Genomic DNA, 22,121 nt, shown 5'->3' with positions numbered 1-22,121 from the left:
TTCCATTTTGTTCTCTTTTTATGCGGCAACTTCCTTGATTTTAAGGACAAAAAATATTAATTTCACATACTGTGGCTAACCATAGGCAACACACTTGGCTACCCTTGTAGTGAGCTTGATGATTTGTCCAAGCTACAGTCTCGCCCCTGAGCCACTGCAGATGGAGACAGGCATTTATATCAGCTTCATGAAAATGCAAATATCCAAAGTCCCTCAACCATCTGGGGTCAGAAAGTTACACCGGGGAGCTACGACAGGACGATGGCAGCTGACCCTTCCAACCCTCCAGCTCATGTTTTCACCTCAGCTCACATCGCCTCAGTGTGCAGCCCAAGCATGGACGTCCAGCAAAGTTCACAGATTAGAGTCAGAAATGTCAGTCTGATCTTGTTTCACCTCCTGCCTGCAAAAAAACCCCTGGCCTCAAATGTTCCTGCAATGAAGTGCCCACTGCAAGGTGCCACTGCAGATGTCAGAAAAAGCAGAGATTTTCCGAGCGGGCCGTGGAGGCCTCGCACGTCAGGTTTACTGACAACTGGAACCAGCAACAACTGGATGTGGACACTGTCAAACCACAGGAAGAGGCACTTTCGACCAGCCTGCCTTTATTCTGTGCTAGACAGGAGCCAGAGGAAAGCAGAAACTGGCTGTCCCTGTTGTAGGCACAAAGCCAACACGAGGGCACACGGCACACACACCTGCAGGATCTACACTAGAGAGTGAAGGGGAAGAGAGGAAATTCCCCTGTACCTCCCTGTCCAAGAGCACCCCAAAAACTAACCTGCCACCCCAGGTAAAGAACAACTCAAGCTCCTTCCAGCCTGAGTTGCAGAGCCTTCCAGCAGAGTGGCTTGGGGCTAACACAGGTGTCAATTCTCAAGAATAAGAGAAAAAGTGTCAATGCCTGCAGAAAAGTATCCAAGACATGCACTTGGCTGTCACGTGAATGCATGCAAGGAGTTGTGCCTCCACAGAGGGAATGCTGGGGGTTCAGAGCCTGGGAGTGGATCAAAGCCATCCTCTCTGCTCCCAAAGGGCTCCCTCCCAGTGCCTTTCAAAGAACATCAAAGAGGCCTCACAGCTTCCTGAACGCCCACCAGCACACTCCAAAGTCTGTGTCAGGGCACTTGTTCATCTCCCAGAGCCCTGGGAAGGCTGTCACTGCCTCTCCAGCCTCCCTCACCTCCACCACACCAGGCTCTGCACTGTGCTCTGCCCATTTGGTGACACTGGAGTGGCTGGTGGACAACCAGGCTGATGCTGGAGATCCCCTGGGGAGACCACAACTGAGGACTCCCCTGGACATACAAGGGCACTTCGACCTCCCTTGTGGCACCTGGGGGCAAGGGGTGGGTGAGCTGCCACCTCTCAGTCCCACCAATTTGGCTCGTGGGCCCTCACTTAAAAATGATGCTCCTCTTGAAGGCTCCAGGTCAGCTCTAGCAATTCTAGGAGGTGAAATGCAGGCTCAATTCTCTAAAGAACAGGGTCCCATGACAAGATGACCATGGTGACCCTGGCAGAACTGCCTGAGTTGCCCCAAGATCCAGTGGAGGTGGAGAGAAGCCTTCCCCTTCCAAGCTGAGAGCATGACATGAGCCCTGGGCCAGAAATGGGGACAAAAAGCCGCGTGCCAAAGAGCAGGTTGCCCTCGTAAAACGGGACCAGTTCCATGATTATACTGTCCTGGAGTCCCAGGCCAGTCCTGCCTGCTCGTCATTATCTGGAAGGACGCTCGTTATAGAAAATCACATCCCACTGCCAAGTTCTCGTGTCTCACTATTTTTGGAACAACAGGGGCAGGCTCTGAGCCTCAGCAACTGTCAGCAGAGCCAGAGGGAAAGCAAATCCATACAACGATCAGGCTGGCTGACCGGGACAGCGCTGGGAACAGCATCGCCTGGGGGACAGTCCCCTGGAAGGACACTTTGGTCTCCAGAAAAGGGATAAGGGCAATAAAAGTAAAACCCAGAAGCCATTCAACACTGTTGGCATGGGAAGCTGATCTCCCCCACCCCTCTTCATTCTCATGAGTGGAGACAAAAGGATTTAAAAGCAAACCACCTGTGCAGGAAGGATAGCTGCTAAACCCCGAAGAAGACAGGACTTACTTACTGCAAACTGATTTTAATTAAAACATTCCAGCATTCACATTCCCCAGGATTGTATTACTGACTTAGCTATTTATACATTTAGCCTCTATCACCCCTCCTAGGGCAGTATTGTTGAGGTGTTGGATGACACCATTGTCAGGTAAAAGGAAACAAACACTTTTTGGTGCTTGTCACCCTTAATGCAGGATCCACGATTATCCACAGGTCCCAGCACCTGTCAGCAACTCACAGATTACTGGAGCAGAAGCATAATCCTCTCTGGCAGTAAAGAATTATTCTAAGGCCCTAGAAAAAGCAGAGGTAAATGGCTTAGGCAAGGTGGAAAGCTCCCAAGGCAAAGCCTTAAATATAAAAAAAAAAAAAACAAAAAACCAGAGAAGTGGTGAGGAAGGAAGACCTCCCATAGATGCAGCTGAAGCAGGATTAAAACTGTCCCCCTGCAATGGACTCCTTCCTTGCCTTTCATAGGAAAGGAATCCAAAGATGCAAGTCCAAAACTGCCCAGCCCAGTGCTGGGCACACAGATGGCTATATCGAGCCTCTGCCAGCCCGCTGAGCTGCTGATATTTCATCTTTACACTCTGAAAACTGTGACCCACAGCAGGCAGAGACAGCCCTTGCAGCTCCTACCACCTAGTGGCTGCAGGATTCAGCCCTGATGGAACGAGGAGACTGCCTGGAGGTCAGGCAGCTTCAGCCCACCCTGGGAAAATAAAGCTGCCCTTGCTGGAAGTCATCACTTAAGCAGCAGCTGAGACTAAGGCAGGCTCACACTGAGCACAGAGGCAGCACAAGAGAACAGAAAACCTTTCTGAAAACCATCAGTGGTTAATGTAAGCTCAGCAAAACCTCAGCCAGCTCTAAGATAGGCAAGAAGAAGAAGCAGCAGTATAGATGAACTCAGGTAACGCACTGCTCTTTCGGGTACTTGTGCCTGCTCAGCGAATCATGGAATCACAGAATGGTGATCAGGTTGATCAGGGCTTCATCCAGCCTAGCCTTGGACACTTCCAGGGATGGGGCATCCCTGGAATAATGCTGCATTCCTGGCACCACAGGACATCACACCGTGCAGCACAGACATGTCCCAGGCTGTTAAAGTCACCCTCAGGCTGCTTAAGCCAGGGGAAGAGTTTGCTGGTTTGGGTGGGATATTGTAAAAGAAACAGAATTCAAGTGGCTCTGGATCCAGCCAAATTCTCAGATCCTATGAGTGCTCTGTCCTCACACTGCAGCAGCATCTCAGGCGCTTCCAAGAGCCTTCCTTTTGAGTTTCCATGATTTCCTCTTGAACTGGGATGAAGGAGGCTGTAACTGGACACCCCTGTGTCAGGTGCAGCCTCACCAGTGCCAGGCATGGATGGTGCCTGGCAGAATGGACAATGACTCTTCCAAGTTCCTGAAGCAGCCTGGTCCATAACTTAGCTCACATTCCACGGGGCTGCACTGCTGGCTCCAACTGAACATGGCACCTACCATAAGCCCTGTCTGCCTTCCAGCTGGGCTACTGCTGTGCCAGACAGGCCCACCTTGTCCTGATCTTATGGGATCAGGCTTTGACTTGGCCTTGACAGATGGTAAGAGGCCTCAAATTGGCTAGTTCTTCAACAATTCCCAAAGGCAGGCCCTGTAGGTCATTATGTACCCAGGATCTCCGTGGCAGACTGGAGATGTGTTTTATTTTTTATAACATGAACCATTAATACCACATTTTAAGAGTCTGGGCTGTAACTGTGATACATGTCATGTGGTTTCCATCTAATTGCAAACTGGGTATTTGTGCTACCATGCCCAATATCCATAAATTTTTAAATATGGCTGCAGGATGACATTTTGGATAAGTGGTTACTCTTTTCATATCTATAATGGTTTATATATTTAGATATCTTTTTCTGCCAAGGTCTTGTTAATGGAGGGGATATCCCCATGCCATACAAACAATAAACAGAAACCCCAAGTTTGTATCAGCCTGGTTAAGCCTTCCTGGAAGGACTGTGACCAGTGAATATCCTGGTGTTGTAATAATTTCTCTACTATAGCAAAGGGGTTTCATTGTGCTTTAATAAACAATTTAAACCTAATTATTCTGGACTGAAGTGGGTGTCACTGAGTGCAGACCATGGGCAAAAGACGTCATGAACCACCTTAATTTGAAATCTGCATTTTTTTGTTAAAAATGCTTCCCTTCTTTGTGTTATTCATCATCAGAGGGGAAGTGGGATTCAAGTAAAAGAGGAACCCAGGGAAGACTGGAAGTAGCAGGGTCCTGCTATACAAGCACCACTCCTACACCATTTCAAGGACTGACCAGCTCTGTGTTCAGGCACCAAGGGCTGAGGGGTTCTTCCCTCTGCTCCTCTGATGATAAGCTGGTCCAGAAACTCCTGTTCCAGGCTGCTCTACTGTTTAGCAACCTCCTTTTAATTTCCAGTCTAACTGTACCCATGGCCAGTCTAGACTCATTTAATCCTAACCAGCATCTTGACAGCTTTGTTTCCCTCTTCAGTGCCTGACATCTGTAGACATCAATCAGATCCTCTTTTTGCTTTCATTTTGCTAGTCTAAACAGGCTGAGTTCTCCCCTTTTCTTCCTCTTTGCAAAAGACTGCAATTACTTCACCAGCCCAGAAGACCTTGCCTGCACCCACAGCAGACTGCACTCAGTTTTTCTGAATGTGACAAACAGTGCTCACACAGTGACCTTGGATCTTCTCTGAGGTCATAAGAAGCACCCTGCAAGCCCAGGAACACACTGACTGTTTTCACATCCACAGTGCAAACTTACTAAGCAAAGCCATAGCAAAGGCCATAGCAATGACTGGCAAAGTCCACATTTGACCTCAAAGAGAACACAACAATACTGGACATTCCTGATATTTCAGGAAAGCCATTACAAGTTGAACTATCATGAAATGAAAGTTTCTTTGGTTACTAGTGACAACAGTGAGCTTTAAGTTTCATTTCTGCTATACAGCACAGCTGCTCTGTGAACCATGTGAGCTGTGCATTAAATAAAACCCAACACAAACCACTCATTTCTATTAGATGAGTCTACCCAAAGGCTCCACCCTAAATGAGCACACTTCTTCACATCCATAGCTGGCTGTTGCATCACCCCGGTGAAAAGAGAAATGGGTGGGTGGCTGAATACATTTGTCTGCTCTTTTTTTGTTTTTTTAAAGGTATTTTGGGTTTATGTAGGAGGAGCAAAGCTGCAATTAAAAGGGCAAGTTTCTCCTATGTCTTGGAAGAGGAAAAAAAGCTCTACTGCCCTTTAGCAAAGAATAAAATGCAACTGGAAAGGAGCCCAGGCAGTTTTGAAGAGCTACACTGCATAAAATGCTTTGGTCCTAATAACAGCTTAGCTGAGGGATTCCCAAATTCACCTTGCCATACATGGCTGTGGCCACTGCCTCCATGTCAGCCACTCCTCCCTCCACCACCCACACCAGCAAGAGGCTCCCAGCCACCAGCACACACCAGATGAGGCTCCCAGCCCATGTTCTGTGCTCCACTTCGGTACACGGGGCACAAGGGACAGCAATGCTACCATTTGCCTGCCCCCCACAAAAAGAAATACCAACCACACATGGATCTGACCCAGTGTCCACCCCTGTCAGGCAGACCCTTTCCAGTAACCCCAAAAGGATCTTTTGTTCAGTTCTGAGCAGTCTGCAAATGCTGTCAGAGACCGGAGGCTACCTTCAGTTCCAAGTGCAAATCTTAAAGTTTGCAGAAAACTCAAAGCAAATACAGTCTTGTTAAAAATTCAGGCAGCAACAGAGCAGAGCCTGAGATCTCAGAGCAACCAGAGGACACTACAGGTGTGCAGGTATTTGCACTTGGAAACGTTCAATGGCACAGAGATGTTTCTAGGGAAGACACAAAGAAAGGCTTTGTGCCTTACCAATTTGTTAGGGATCTTAGAAAAGGCCAGGATTTTGCTTGCCACATGCCCAGCAGATGTTAGAGGTGCAATACAGCACAGTGCTCTGTTCATCCTCCAGCAGAGAGGTTTCTCCTGGGTCTGAGGTGGACACTGATAACAGGCCAGGGGCCAAATACACAGTAAGGTTCCTCATTCCAGCCAGTGTCAGGAGGAAGGCTGGCCACTGCCTGGCTATACTTACAGGAGTCTGGAAGCACCAGTAGAGCTTGGTGAGGAAGGGGTGGTTCCTGGCTAAGGAGAGGATGCGCTTCTCGGTCATGGTGCATTCAACGTCGTCATCCTGGAGAATGACATCCTTCTTCAGCACCTTCACTGCATACAGCTGCCCACTCTCTTTCATCTTGGCAAGCATCACCTAAAGCAAAAGTGAGGGTGAATGGCAAGGGCTGAGCCCTCTGTCTCTGAGCAGCACAGAGCCTGTCACACCTTCCCAGGCTGGAAATGTCAGTCATCTCATGACCAGGATTGTGGACCAAAGTGAGTCAGCCTGTTAGCATGGGCACCAGTGTACAATCAATGACACACACTACTGCCTGCAGCAGGCTGCTCTGGACAGAAATGCCCACATGCTGCTCCTGTCTGCCACAGGGCTGGCTGGTCAAAGGTCACCCACTGTGCCAGCACAAACTGCCTGAGCAGGGCCTTTCGTTCCACCTCTCTCCTCAGTTATAAAACTCAAACACACTCACATCAGCTTCCTGACAAAGCAGAGAAACAAAACCACCACCCCACCATGCTTGAAACTACTGCCTTGTTGCCTTTAAAGGAAAAGTCTTTACACGCTCCAAGAAATGCTGCCCAAATGGGTGTTAACACACACTTGCAGCTCCTGGTATGGGCCCTGGCATGCAGCTGTTCCTTCAGGTGCTAACTTCTTTTTTGTGATATCCAGTTCTTCACTTTGCTGTCAGCTTTCTTTCTCTTCCCTTTTCTCCCTGCTCTCTGTAACCAACTTCGTTGCACAAAGCAAGTACCACTTAGTACTTGCTCTGGAGTACCACTGGACAGCCTGTGTACCATGTTATGAAATCACCTACCTTGGGGCTTCTTAAATAAGGAATGTGGTTTCTCACAAAATAGCCAGGAATAACTCTCACCTTTCCAAAGCTCCCCTTTCCCAATACACGAAGGAAGGTTAGGTCTTTGATCCCAAGTTTGCTTGCTGAAATTTCATTAATGGTGTCGCCATCCTTCAGGCTGCCTTTTCCCTGATGTTTCAATGTAGACCTGGAAACCAGTTTCTGTGAAAGAAAGCAGAAAAGTGTCAGTCTGCAGAGGAATTGTACTTCTGCTTCAGAGGTGCTCACAGGTAGGCAATCTACCAACCATGGCATTTGGGGCCTTTCCAGGGGCACTTTATGGCTGCAGAGACAGAAAGTTGTGCTGGTAGAATCACACAGCTGCCACATGTGACCAGCCAAACTCAGCACTGCTCAGGGCTGTGCTGACATCTCAACACCAGCTCCTGATCTGGGCATTTCAGGTTGTAAACCCACTGCCCAGCACATCACAGAAAATCACAGAACATGCTGAGTTTGGAAGGGACCCACAAGGATCAAGTCCAACTCCAGGCCCTGCACAGGACCATCCCCAGTAGTCAAGAGGCAAGGCTGACTCTCTCCACCCCCTACTCCCCACAAAAAATAAAGAGAATGAGTGGGGAAATTCAAGTCTTCTATCTATCAGCAAAGTAAGGAGGACTGCATAATTTCTGCAATAGGCAAAGGGCTGGTGAGATTCAAAACCCTAGCAGATCTCATCTGAATTTCTTATGATTCTACTTGATTTTAAGACTCTTACTCAAAGCCCAGCTCAGTGGGACCCCACCTTCAACAAATGTCTCTTGTCCACATTTGGGCTGCTGGCTTACTCCACTGCTCCAAATTTGATGGAAAGCTGTTCATTCCCATGCCAGCAGTGAGGTGCTGCATATTCAGGAGTTGTACCAGTATTAGCACACTTTTCTAGAGCTCTTAATTCTGAAGTACAGAAAGATCAAGCCAACCTCCGGTGCCCTCTGCTCACCGCTCCCCAGGTATGCATGTGCATACAAACGAGCACTTCTATTCAGTTTATTGGTCTGAACAAAGTCACAGGGACTTCGTGAGCTCCATCTTGTGACTGCTTTGGTGTACAGCAAAGTTCCTTCTGCACAGGAGACTTGTCACCGTGGGCAAAGAACCAAGAGCAGTCACAGAAACACACAGAGGTTTGGGTTGGAAGGGACTTTCAAGATCATTTAGTTCCAAATCCCTGCAGGGACACCTTCCACCAGACCAGGTTGCTCAAAACCCCATCCAACCTGATCTTGAACACATCAGGGATGGGGCATTCACAGCTTCTCTAGGCAACCTGTGGCAGGGCCTGACCAGGCTCACAGTAAAGAATTTCTTCCTAATATATAATCTAAACTCACCCTCATTCAGCTTAAAGCCATTCAGGGTTGTTCTTACAGCACAGTCTGAACACTTTCCTAGATCCTTTATGTCATGAATAACAAGAAGACATCATTAAACACCAAGCACAGATTTTTTTTCTGTTTTCATCTCCTTTTGATGTGCAGATGATACAAACAAGTGTTAACAAGTGTTGACTTTTGCAGAATGGAAAAGGGAGTATGGGATTTCCCTGTAATTCTCAGGATAACTGTCCCCCAAACTGCTACAGGGGGAAGAGCAAGGATAAGAGTTTGCTACAAACCAACTGAAATCAAAAGGGGCAGCACAGCCTAATGAGCCTGCTAGGCTGATACAGCCTGATGTGCTTGATCAATGTAGCTGGCCAATTGTATGAGAAGATTTACCACATCTGGAAATTATGGTTTGGGCTTTAACATTTTCCTTTTGTTGTGTTGACAGGGACCGCAGATTTTTGGCCAGGGATGTAGTGAAGACTGAAATGGTTTCCCCAAAATCACACAGAAAAAGTAACAAAGCTGGGAAGAGAACTAGGCTTCTTCTTGAGCTCTTTTGCTCTATCACAAAACACGCATGCAGATAGCATTTGCACTTGCAGTAAAAAAAAAAAAAAAAAGCATGGCATGAATTATATTGATCACTAATTAGTCAGGGGGGGTCTTATTCTGCTCTCATTTGTGATAAGCAGATGAAAGAGTGTTGAAGAGTCACAGCACTGTGAAACATAAGCACATTGCAAAGCAACAGCTATAGATTAAAACCTGGATGTCAGACATCCATTTTCCAGGTGAGGCCTTTGCCACAAGCCACAGACCTACTCCTGCAGTCCACCACCCAACATTACCTGTCCTGTGGGAAGCTTCTGCCCCCTCCTACACCCATAGAAAGACTCAGTTGTAAATGCTTTAAATAGAGAAGGAAAAAAACAAATACTCACTGAATTTGGGGAAATGCTTCCTGGCTGCAGACCCATGCAGGCCAAGGTTTTGGCAAGCTCTGCTGAGTTCACTCCACAGTTTGGAGCAACGTTTGCTTGGCATCGGATGTGGACATTCATTTTACAGACTGACGGGGGCAATGGAAAGTAAAAGCAAAGGAACAATTAAAATAACTTGGAGGGTTTAATGCTGAGAAACAATTTACTAATTCTGCTTCGGGAAATACACCCATCTGGACCTACCCTGCATCTTTAAACTAGAGGGATTTCTTTGCCACTGATCTAAGTGGAAGCAAAATTAGGACTTTAGTAAGAGAATAAACTCCTGAAAACCAGGAACAGACCCCAAACTCTCCAAGCAGGATGCCATTGTTGCCTAAAGCTTTTCATAAGCACGTATTTTTGAGGTGCATAACTACCATTGCAGCTGTGTCTGTAAGTACAATTAATATTTATAATGCCACAGAATTCACAACAAACGTCCCCTGCATTTTCCTGTATCTAATTTTAAAGACAGCATTCAGTGGGAAACAAAAATCATTCTTGCCCTAACTCATGGGCACACACACACCCTCTTGTGGGAGATGAAGGCAAGGATTTTACAGTCTGGATCACTGAAACAAAAACATAACACTGGAACATGCTTAGTCATCAATTAATAGGCAAGACAGTCAGCCTAAAGCAATAACCTTTTTTTCACTTCAGATGCCTTTTCACTGCCTTACCTCATTAGCTGAGGAAAAACCTACAGGTAAAGGGAAAATACAAATGCAGAAAGCAGAATACTTTTAATAATGCAAGTTAAACAAAGCTGTGCTGGGAGTGCAAAGTAGAGTCTTTCTGGCAGCCAGAGATTAAAAAGGAGATCCACCTTTTTTTTAACTCTTACAAAGATAAATATTCATTGCTCAGCTTTCTCCTGAAGGTTGCACAAATCAAGTCCACACAGTGCATCAAGAGTCTAAAAATAAATGTATTTTGTGAAAATGCAACAGTGAGAAGCTGCTCACTTTTACACTGTAGACCCTGTCGCAGGATCCCCCAGAGCAAGGAGCCGCAGTGGTCACAGAACGTTGGGACTTTGTAGTTGTGGATGCCGAATTTATGAGGAATGTTGATCCCAAACCTCTGTTCAGTCACCTGCAGCACCAAAAGGAAAGAACAGGTTTAAAATTCAAACACATATTTCTAAGCTGGTGTTCATTTACATACAGACATTTAAGTGCAAATCTAAGAAAATAATTTCAAGTCAGAAAATGTCCCAGTATGTCACCTCACTGAGGTTTATGGCAAGTGAATACTGAATTAACAGCCTCATCTGCTGTGAGCCAGCCCTGCCTTCCTTGCTGGTCTGGCCAGACTACCTGGCAAAGCAGATTTTAAAACAAGGGCTCCCGAGCCAAGTCTAAATTCTTAAAGACAAGACAGAATTTGAATACCTCAAAACAAACTAATCCCACTGCAGTGAGTTAGAGCATTTTTTAATCACGCAGTTTCAAAATGATTGACTTGCATACTATGTGCAAAAATTATGTAACTTTAGGTCAAACTGTTGATTTTATTAATTTTAACATAGAACTGCTTACACATCTCCTCCTAAAATTCTCATTCCTCTTTTTGCCCTCCTTGTAATTAACAGCCTTTCAGCCACACATTCCACTTTATCACTTGCACTCATCCCCTTTTTAAATCTGTCCTTTTCCAATTGTAAATCATTCACATCTCAAGGGCACCTTTAGAAAATGTTTCAATGGCTGAAGAAATCAGTCCCCATTTAGCAATATTCATCACTTTTGACTTTGTTTCTCAACATGCAGATCCTGGAAAGCTGAGGTGGAACCCACAACTCTATTAAAGAAAAGTCAGAGGTGTGACTGGAACAAGAAGTTCAAGGTGAGTGGTGCCTCCTCAATTCTGGCTTCTTTTAAAAGTAGTTTAAATGTGTCATAAAACCTTCATAATCCTGAGAGAGGGGCAAGGACATTCACTAATTAACTTGCACTCTACTCTTAGGCTTCTTAACTCATTTTCATCTGGCTTGTCAAGAGGTCATTTTAAGGAGTTCAGCTCAGCAGTTTGGAGGGAAGAAGTAACAAAGGCAATTGCATGGCACAAAACACAGAGCTGCCTCGTGAATAAACAGATTTGATTTGATTTTTCCTCAAACAGTTATTGAACCATTTTCAGTCCCAGAAATGAGACACGCAATGCACAGGGCAGTGTTTGGTAGGGATGTTACTCCCATCAAACACAGCCAAAACCAGCAAGAAGGAAAACTTTCAGAAACATAACTTATGCAAGGGTTCTTTATTACAATGTATTTCAAAGAGCAAAGGTGTGCAGCGACAACTAAATGAGCCCTTCAGGCAATCAGGAAAGAAAAGAGAAGCAAAACAAAGACCAGTGGTTGGCCAGAGAAATCCACATTTAAGAACTTGACACCAGATTTTGATTGCGCCACGGTTAATCATGCAAGAAAATTACCAAGGAAACCAGTAGATTTGCCACTTATTGATGTCTTCCAGTGAAAATAGCCTGACTTCTTAAACCATGTGCTACTCCAAACAGTTAATGGCATCGACAGAACAACTGGATGACACTGCATGGCTTTTAAGCAGGTCCCTATCACTCTTTTCCACTTTTAAACCCATGAATAAAAATAACATAAAGTAAATTCTCTTATAGGACAACCCCAGCAACCCAGAAAAAGTATGATGACCCAAAATAACCAACATGACTTTACCTTGAGATCGTTCTTGTTAGTATTGTTTTGGCACGTGCAAGCTGTGACAATGAGGTGATGGCAGCGCTTGTGTACAACACAGGTGCACACTAGGAAATAAAAGAGGCACGCTGAGAAGAGCCCTTGGAAGACTCAGAACACATCAATCCACCAGCTGGGCTCCTTAAGGCTCAGCTGCATCATCAGCACACAGTGCAGATGTGAAAAATAGTTGGTGGCTTGGAATTTACAACAGACTTGGAGATGTATCTTCAACCTACTGCAACAAAAATTCTGCACTGGATTATTCACACAGCCTAGAAAACAGCTGCCTATATCAAACATGGGTGATGGACTCGGAAAGAAGCAGGATAGCTTCTCAAGCTATTTAAAAAATGCTGCTGAAATAATTATCCAGTGAAGAGGGTTTCACACCCAATATCCATTTTGTTTACATGCAGCTTCCTTTCACAGGACACCAGTGCCCTGTTATACTGCACAGGAACAGGCTGTGTTAGGCTGTACTGAATGACCAGGAAGCAGACAGTTCTGGGAAAAAGGGAAAGGCAAAATAAAGAGAAATGCAGAACAATAATTAAATGCAAATAAGCACCACATACATCTCCACAGCCAGTCAACCAAACCATGCATTCTGGCACGAGGGCTGTGCCAGCCCACAAAGTCGCAAACTCCCAGATTTTATTTTGTTGAAGTTCATAGGGAGAGAAAGGAAGGTGGCCATTCCAGCAGGGTACTTGGTGTCCCAATACCAGCTGAGCACTGTTCTGAAGGCACCCTGGGTGCCTCAAGCCCAGCTGGGTGTTGCATGTAGCAACTGAGTGGACCTGCACAGGATGGAACAGCAACTGGACACGCAGGTGTTTGCAGGAATGTTGGTGGCAAACCTGACAGGGGCTCAAAAGCACAGGTCTGGCTGCCTGGGGAGGAAGAGGAGTGGTGGCTCCAGAGCAGCTCACAGCTGCAGGATGTCCCAGCACATCCCAAAGCAGCACATCCCACACACACAGCACACAGGAGCAGAGCACCTTACCTTGGCACTGGTATCCCTGCTTCCCAAACACGCCCCTGGCCAAGAGAAAACATGGACACAGTTCAGTGGCAGAAGGACGGTCGTCTTGCAGACTGTTTACAGAGGGCAGAGCCAAAATGAAGGAGGATCCCAAATTATCAGATCCCATGGCAGAGCTGCCCAGCAGTAGTGGTGCAATCCAGCACAGGGGTGTGAGAGCACAGGAAAGCACTGCACAGGCATGGCTCACAGGGCAGGCTGTCAACATGCCTGTATTCCCCATATTCCCCCTCACTCTCATTTCTCAAATACCTCACTTCATTACAACACACACCACACATTACACTGATCCCAGCAGCCCACACCCTGTTATTATTTCTCCCACTCCATGTTCTTTTGAGGCATATCTACGTTTTTCTCCTTACTCTGCCTACTCCTCCACATGCATCACTTCACACCTCTCCGATGGCTTTTCTGTTCTCAGGAATTTTCTCTAAACATTCAGGCAACTTTTTTTTTCCTCAGTGTAATCTCAACGTTCCACTCCAGTGAGTAGGGTCTTTCTTCAGGTTGCTTCATTACTTTTTTTCTCTTGAAATAACATCTGTGGTTACAAGGGAGGGACACTGCCACATCCCCACACCAAGCCAGTTTGCTTCCAGCATCCAAGATACACATCACCTCTGGCCTCTCTGCAGCAGACTCCAGTTTGCAGCACAAATGCACCCTGCCAAACCTGATGGGCAAAGGGCATCACATCGGAGGCCCTGGCTAAAGTCCTAAGTGACATTCAGGATTGGGGCGCTTTGTCCCCAGAACACAAAGGACTGGGGAGCTCTGTGCCAGGGTGTTTGAGCTGCTCTTACCAGATGAACTCCCTGCAGTGAGAGCAGTAGGTGGGCTGTCGCAGGTAGGTGGCCATGAACTTGTGCCCGTTCACCTGGTGCACCCGCCTTCGCATCGCCCGCTGCCGCTTCCGAGTGAGGTTCTTAAAGATCCGGTCCCTCTGCAGAGTCCCTGAGCAGGGGAGAAGGAGAAAAAAGGACAAGACATTAAGGTCATCACACACAGCTATTGTTTCTGGTTTTGCTACAGCATTCAGTTTGGGTCCTCAACCTAAGGAGGATGTGGACCTGCTGAAGCAAGCCCAGAGGTGGCCATGGAGATGATGCCAGGGCTGGAGCCCCTCTGCCGTGAAGACAGGCTGAAAGAGCTGGGACTCTTCAGCCTGGAGAAGAGATGGCTCTGGAGTGACCTTAGAGGTCCTTCCAGTGCCTGAAGGGGGCTCCAAGAGAGCTGGAGAGAGACTTTTGACAAGGCCATAGAGTGACAGGACAAGGGGGAATGGCTTCACACTGAAAGACAGTGGGTTTAGATTGGATGTTTTGAAGAAATTAATGACTGTGAGGGAGGTGAGGCCCTGGCAGAGGTTGCCCACAGGAGCTGCGGCTGCCCCATCCCTGGAAATATTCCAGGCCAGGCTGGATGGGGCTTGGAGAAACATGGTCTAGAGGAAGGTGTCCCTGCCCATGGCAGGGGGTTGGAATTAGATGATATTTAAGGTCGCTTCCAATACAAACCATTCTATGGTTCTATGCTAAAATGCTTTCAAAAGCCGTAATTACATCCCTGGTTTAGAAGTCAGGGGACTGTGGTCTAGAACAAGGATGGCATCTGGAACAGGTACAGAACTTAATTGCAATGTCCCCTTTAGCTCAAAATTGTATTTTTTATCTATAAATATCTGCCTTTTCCTATCTTCCCCTCACTCCTCTCCTATATTGAGACATGCTATTAATTCAAGAACTGTAAATAGACCAGAAGCTCAAGGCTAATGAGTTATTGTAACTCACAGCTTTTTGGGCAAGAGCTCCTGAAAACAAAACTACACATACCCACCTGACCACCACCACACTTGCTGAATGAAAGCAGTGCCTTTCTTTGAGAACAGTGTTCATCCACCTTTGGTATTCTCATGCTACATTTCTTTATCACTATTTGCAGCATTTTTACATACTTCCAATACTTCCTGTGCTGGTTAAAAAAAAACATAGGCTACTTTTTCAATGATGGCTAGTTGTTTGATATGTGCCACACTCAGCTTCTTTTAAAGGGTTCATTTTCCAAAGGTTAGGTAATATTTGATCGTTCTAGAAAGATGGATCTAGGAACTGCTGGCATTCAAATCTGAATTGTTCCAAAATAAAATTTAATTTCAGAACAGAGTAGAATATTTCAATTAAAAGGGACTTAGAATAATCATCCAGTCCAACTGCCTGACCATGTCAGAATGGACCAAAAGTTTATGTATTTTAAGAGCATTGCTCAAATGCTTCTTAAATATGACAGGCTATGGGCACTGACCACCTGTCTAGGAAGCCTTTTTCCATGTCTGAATCACCTCTCATTAAAAAAATGCTTCCTCATGCCCAGTCCAAACTCCTCTGGCACAATTTAATATCACAATTTAATTACCTATCAATATAATCTAATCTTTTTGCTGAGTTTAGTTCAGCCACATAACAATTTCCTAGCAAAGCTCAATTTACACAAAACAAGTGTCTCTCAAAGGGCATGAACTGAGCTCTAGATCAAGAGAGCCATTCTCATTTAGGCAGCAGCTGTCCAAACTGCCAGCTGGTCTCTGGGATCCTCACACAGACCTAGTCAGACTCAGCTGAGCTTCCCAGATCAAAGCCTCATCTGGGGCACACTTGCTCAGAAGAAAGAAATGAAATTTGCAGTTTTCAAGTTAGTTAATTTGCAAAGTGAAGGCCCTCAAAACAACACACCAGAGTCTGCCAGAGGTGACTGTGCAACAGTGTTCTGTGTTCAGGACTTTTGTTTTGAGAGTGGACTGGATGCAAGACCAAAGCCAGCTCCTGCCAAACCCTCTGCATGGATATAATTCCACAGGAAGGGACAGGTCTGTAAACTCCCAGAGCAGTGGATTGGCAGCAGGACCCAAACACAGCTGTCACCCTTCCACTTATCTTGCCACAAAAAAGGGGCAGAGCAATTCCCTGCTTTCAACTGGCTTTGCTCATTAACCACCGGGGGAAGGGAGATGGTGGAAATAGAGGAAAAGCTGTCAACCTGATCAAGGCCTGAAATGTAGGAATCCCACATCACAGGCATATTTCCTGGTCCTCTTTGTAGGAGTCGAGATAAGGGAAACCATCCTGTCAGTACTGAGCCCAGCCACTTCAAGGGGCCGTGAGCTACGGGATGTATTCCTCCTGGTACTCTTGCTACAGGAGCAAAGCCAGCCATAAAGCCCAAGAGTTTTCTGCTGAATTCTCCCTGTCATTTCTGCATGTGCCCCTTCCACAGGCACTGATGGAAACCTCCTACCCAATGGCATCAGAGTGACATGGAGCATGGTTTGACTTTAGGACAGCTTGCATTTATTTTTTACATGGAAGCACATGATATAAATTAGGATTTTCCCATTTCAACACACCAAGAAAAAGGATGTGGTAAGCCTGATCCAAGCATTTAACAGAAACCTGCTTTCTTCAGTGCAGAGCTCCAAGCAGCTGGGCAGAGACTGGTTCAGAAGAGCCTGCCTTTGCAGGGAAGTGCTTAAACAAGTGTTTAATTCCCACTGAGGTCAACAGGACTCAGGGGACCACAGGAATTACCAGACTGAATCAGAACACCAGTCCATCTAGTTCAGCATCCTGCCTCTGTCAGTGGGCAACCAGAAACACATGACAGCAAGATGGAGGAACTCTGCAGCTGGGAGATAATTCGCCTCTTTTCCACGCACGAAATGTCATTTTGATCTCCAGAAGTGAGATCTGATTTGTGGAGGTTTAATATTCCTTTCAAACATTCAACCATCATTGCACAAGTTCAACTGCCTTGTTATCTACCATAGAAAACAAGCCCAAGAAGAACCTCAAGAGGTCAACCAAAAGGTCCTCTAAAAGGAAGATGAAGAGACAGTTGCTTTGCTGAGCCTGAGCCTCCTGCAACTTCATGTGAGAATAAAAAAAAATAAATTCCTTATAGTATTACAGAATGTTCCCAACTTCAAATTCAAGAGATCATCACTTTGATCTAGGTTTAGGCAAACACTTAAGTGTTTTTCCTGGATCAGGGCCAAACACCTCAACTGGCAAAGTATCCTGTATAGGTGTTCAGCATGCAGAGGAGAACTTCTGATGGAAAGGGAAGCACAGAGCTTGAGTGGACGGTGAGCACCTAAGTAAATCACCTAAAGAAGCAATCCAGTTACCAGCCTGCTCCATGCCAGCTGCTCCATTAGAAGCCCAACAGCTTTAAGCTCCCATTTAGCAGGGTTTAAAAGAGTATGTTCCCAATTTAGCTCCCACAGCTTCTGGTTTTTTTATGGTTCCCATCAAGAACCAGCATGGGGTAATCACCTCCCTGGTGCTCTCCCATGCAGTGCAGACCACACGTGGCAAGAGGGAATCAATCCTTGGCACCAGGAATAGGGGACAGTCGATGACAGCCTGCAAAGCCACCCATGGGACACTGCTGTGCATCCCTGTGGTTTGCCCAGCTTCAGACAGACTGCAATTTTGAAACAGTTCACAAAGCCCAAAGAATTACAGGCACTTACTTTTTCCTGGGCTACAGAGGGAGTCTCCATGCTGCCAGCACTGGTGGATCACATCCAGGGCCAGCCTGAAGCCTCCTCCCTAGAGCTGTACTTGGCTTCCATCCCCCGTTCTCCAGACACCAAAATCTCACAGCACAACAGTTCCATCTTGCAGATCTGCTTGTCATTAATGCACATGCCACAAGTTGGGGTTTTTTCTTTACTAAAAGCTAACTCATATTTAAAACACTCCTCAAATTTCACACTTTCTCCCACTACTTGGCTGTCAGACCCAGCTAATGTTCTGCTGATACTGCATATCTTTCAGGTGATCTTCACCCATACTTAGGTTCACCTCAATTTACAATATAACAAATCTGGGTGTTACTAAGCAGGCTTCAGAAAGGTCTGGATTACTTTCCACATGCCATCAACTCTTTTGGGCACTCTTCTTTCCCATTTCCTGGTGCTGGCTCAAGTGAAATGGAGAGGGAGAGCTTAGCTCAACCTCAGCCACACCTTGAGCCCAGGTGTAGCTGCAGGAGACCATCCACCACATGATTTAGTGGAGCTACATATACAACCACATCTCACAGAATAAATCCCCCTGTCTCAGGGCTTGGGTGCTCATGCATGCCACTCACCATACCATGGAGCTGGCAAGTTCAGCTCTCCAACAAGCTGCAAGTGATTTTGAAATGGTGAAACATATGGCTACCAAAACCTCCTTCCTTGCAAGCACCAGGATAGCAGTTCCTCAGCTCACACCCATCACATCTGTTCAGCAGGACCCAGTGCCACTGAGTGAGAGGCTGTAGGCAGAAATCATCCATCAATGCAGCACTGAAGCCTGGTAATGGAAAGGCTGAGAGAATTGGGATTGCTCAGCCTGGAGAAGAGGCAGCTCTGGGGTGACCTTAATGAAGCCTTTCAGTACCTGAAGGGAACCTACCAGGAATCTGAAGAGAGACTGTTTGCAAGGGTATGTAGTGCTAGGACAAGGGGGAATAGATCCAAACTGAAAGATTTAGATGAGTTATTAACAAGAAATTCTTCCCTGTGAGGGTGGTGAGGGCCTGGCACAGGGTGCCCAGAGAAGCTGCGGCTGCTCCATCCCTGGCAGTGATCCAGGGTGTGCTGGATGGGGTTTGCAGCAACCTGTTCTAGTGGAAGGTGTCCTTGCCCATAGAAGAGGGCTGGAATGAGGTGATCTTTAAGGTCTCTTCCAACTCAAACCAATTTGTAATTCTGTGACAGGGTGGCCAATGCAGCAGCACCTCATGCCTCCCATCCTTGGTGTCAGAAAATATAAAGCCATCAGAGACATTTTCCCAGCTCATGTTTTGCATTATGGCCAGATTCCTGTAGGATACATATTTTCCTTTTGGATGCAGAGAGTGTTTTACAAAACAAAGCCATTCTAGACCATTAAAGAGACCCAGACTTTTAAAAGCCTCTAATCTCTGGTAAAGCAACAACCATCATGAATGGCTCAAATGTCCAAATACTGCTATAAAAGAAGACAAGTAATTGCTCAGTGAAGGGAGTTGCCACATCCTTGGTTCAACTGGGACATTTGTAACTATGGGGTATCCACTATGCCTGCCCATGTGCAAAACTTAACTACAAAGTTCAACACTAAAAAGCCTCTTCCCCTTTCCTCCTCTGCACTCACACTGAACATGTGTTTATGGCAGTGGAAATTATACATGCAGCGGGAGAGGAGAATAAATAACCCACCAAGTCATCTGAGGACACATGCAAGCACCAGCACATCCTCACCCACTCAGCAGCCTCTACCACCACCCCACCTGCCCCCTGAGCTTCCTGGGCAAAGATATCTCCTCTCCCCCCTGCCCCAGTTTGTATTCCAGGGGGTTATGCCAGGCAAATCCTTACAGTGGTGGCATAACTACAGCAGGAAAACAAGAGGAAGAGCTGCAGGATGAAATGGTGTGTTTGGAACTGTTTGACTCGAGTCAGGTTTCATCTGCTGGAAATAAATCTCACCGTGGTGCTGTTGACCACTGCTGTAACTCCAGCACAGCAAAGGTCAGCCAGGTACCTCCTCACACATGACGGTTCCTAGTGTCGCACTCCCATATGCACCATGGCATTTTAATTTGAAAGAAATAAAGATATTTTTAAAAGCAATGTAAGAGCCTTAAATCAATAATGTTATTAGGTAAAAACTTAATTAAGCCTTTTTTTTATCAGTACCAGGAGCAGTATACACATTATCCTCCCCAAGGAGCACTGCAAGCAAGCTCCCCTTGCACTGAGTGACACACAAGCATGGAGCAAAGACCAACCACTGATTTTACTGGAGTATAAAAATCAAGATAGAAGATTAAGGGACCCCTCACCTCTTGCAAGCACCACAGCACTGAACAACAATCTCAGATCATGCTAAATGCTCATCTAGCCCATGAGTAACAGAGAGTAGCAGTGGGTGTTTTAGGAAAAGAATACATAAATCAGATCAAGTAAATTAATTCACCCCTCACACCCTCCAGCCATCAGTATGTAGGTGTTCTCTCAATATTTACCCAACAGTGGGCTTCCTCACATCTACTGAATATAAATTGAGGCTAAACCAGTAAGTTTATTTTTCTGGCTGGAAAACATGTAAGTTATGACAAAAATCCCTTACTAAGGTTTTGCACCTTTTAAGCAGGAGTTTTATCACCATAATCCTGTGGATGGTCAAAACCATGGGAAGCTTTGCTAATCAAAATGTTATAAACACAAACACACCATTGAAGAAGCTCACAGCTGGACCCTGAAAAGGGAAAAGGATTTAAACACCTTATTCTGTTTCCCTAACATTAGTGCTGCAGAGTGAAAGCCTAGCCTTTTTTATTACAAAGCTTTTCTTCAGTTCCCCTCAAAAGTTAAGCTGGATGCACAAATCAGCCAGGTGGAAAACAGCCACCCCCACAAAGATCATGTTGGCCAAATGGGGTTTCTCTCCCAGCAGCAGTTGATCTTTCTGTTGCTTTTGCCGGTCTGTGCACAATCTGGTCTCTGCACTCTGCTTCCAACCCCACGAGAGGCTCCTTGCAAAGCAAACATGTGGCACATCAAACACAGGCTGGGACTTGTGGTTGATCCAGCTGTTGTTTTGCCCTCTGAAACTGGATAAAGTTTTGTGTGAAGATCACAGAAAGAGCCAGTGAGGGCTGGCAGCACTTTGCTGTCTTCCAGAACTTCACAGAAAAGCCATGTTAATGGGCAGCTCATCTCAAGATGCCAACCTGTCAATATTGTCTGAAAGAGTAAAAAGGAACAATGATGTTCTGAATCCAAAAAAGGTTTCCCCACTCAGGAGTGTGAAACAGCACTATCAGCAGTCTTGGAAATGCAAACATGTAATCATCCCTGCATCAAATCACACAGAACTGTGCACTGGAGGCAAGACCTCTGTTTCTGGTCCAAGTGCTGAAGTAGGGCAGATCCATCTTCCTTGTTTTCTTGCCAGATCTAGGACATAAACTCTTCTCAGCTCCCAGTGATTAATAAAATTTGAGGACTGAAGCTGAAGGATGATGTTTCAGTGTGGCAGCAGTGAGAACAGGACCACTGAGGTTCACACAACAATACTGGTGAGCATGACAAAAAGCACATCGCAGGCTTATTTCTAGAATTACACAATGATGCCAAAGCTCTGGTGGTACCAGTAGGTAAGACAGAAGAGCAACTTTTGGGGGGCTCAGTTTTTTTCAGCTTCTTGGACTTGGCTGTAACAGTGCCAGGGAGAGCAGGACAGCTCTGCAGAGCTGGTGTGACCAGCGTGTGGCTGCTGGGAGCATCCTCATCTTCAGGAGGGGAGATGGCTGCAAAGCCAAGGGTACAGCCCAGTGCTGGGGCTGAGTGAGGAATAGCTGCTTTTTATCTGTTTGCATAACTCCTGTGAGAACATGAGAGAGCAGGAAGAAGGCAGCTTGAGAACCTCTAAACAAGTATTCTTCTGCCTCTTCAAGTCTCCCAACCAGTTATGAACACCATACAGGTTACTTTGCATAGAGTTTTAATCCCACCTGCCTCACAGGTTTTCAGACATGCACAGAGCAGCTTTTCCACAGTTGCTATTATAAGATTTTTCTTGGAAAAGGTTGCTTTCTTTTTTTTCCTAAGAAAAGCTGGTTTTAGACATTTGCTTGCAGATGTTGACAGCTGTGAAGCAAGGCACCACAGTATGTTGCACAAGGCTGAAAAATGTCAGTGGAAAAGCCTTTCCACTCATTTCTATAGTGAGTAACCTTACCATTCCATCTCTGCAAGTTTTTGCATTCATTTGCAAAACCTCAGGATATATCTGTTTGCCAGAGAGACCAGGCTTGGGCAGTGATGGCAAAGAACCATCTCAGCCTGCACAGAGA

General features: G+C 46.0%; 1 protein-coding gene across 1 annotated transcript in view; it reads right to left on the bottom strand.

Annotated features, from left to right (window-relative positions):
- Positions 1-22,121, bottom strand: part of PRKCH (protein kinase C eta) — a 113,318-nt gene that overhangs the window by 52,752 nt on the left and 38,445 nt on the right. The window contains exons 3-9 of the mRNA XM_053981017.1: positions 14,036-14,186; positions 13,191-13,225; positions 12,161-12,249; positions 10,428-10,557; positions 9,418-9,545; positions 7,161-7,304; positions 6,245-6,418 (exon numbers count right to left, since the gene is read on the bottom strand). Coding sequence (XP_053836992.1) covers positions 6,245-6,418; positions 7,161-7,304; positions 9,418-9,545; positions 10,428-10,557; positions 12,161-12,249; positions 13,191-13,225; positions 14,036-14,186 — 851 coding nt within the window. The remainder of the gene's footprint in view (positions 1-6,244; positions 6,419-7,160; positions 7,305-9,417; positions 9,546-10,427; positions 10,558-12,160; positions 12,250-13,190; positions 13,226-14,035; positions 14,187-22,121) is intronic.

The sequence above is a fragment of the Vidua macroura genome, chromosome 6 (assembly GCF_024509145.1).
Source record: "Vidua macroura isolate BioBank_ID:100142 chromosome 6, ASM2450914v1, whole genome shotgun sequence".
Taxonomy (NCBI): domain Eukaryota; kingdom Metazoa; phylum Chordata; class Aves; order Passeriformes; family Viduidae; genus Vidua; species Vidua macroura.
This window is presented reverse-complemented; position numbering and strand designations above follow the sequence as displayed.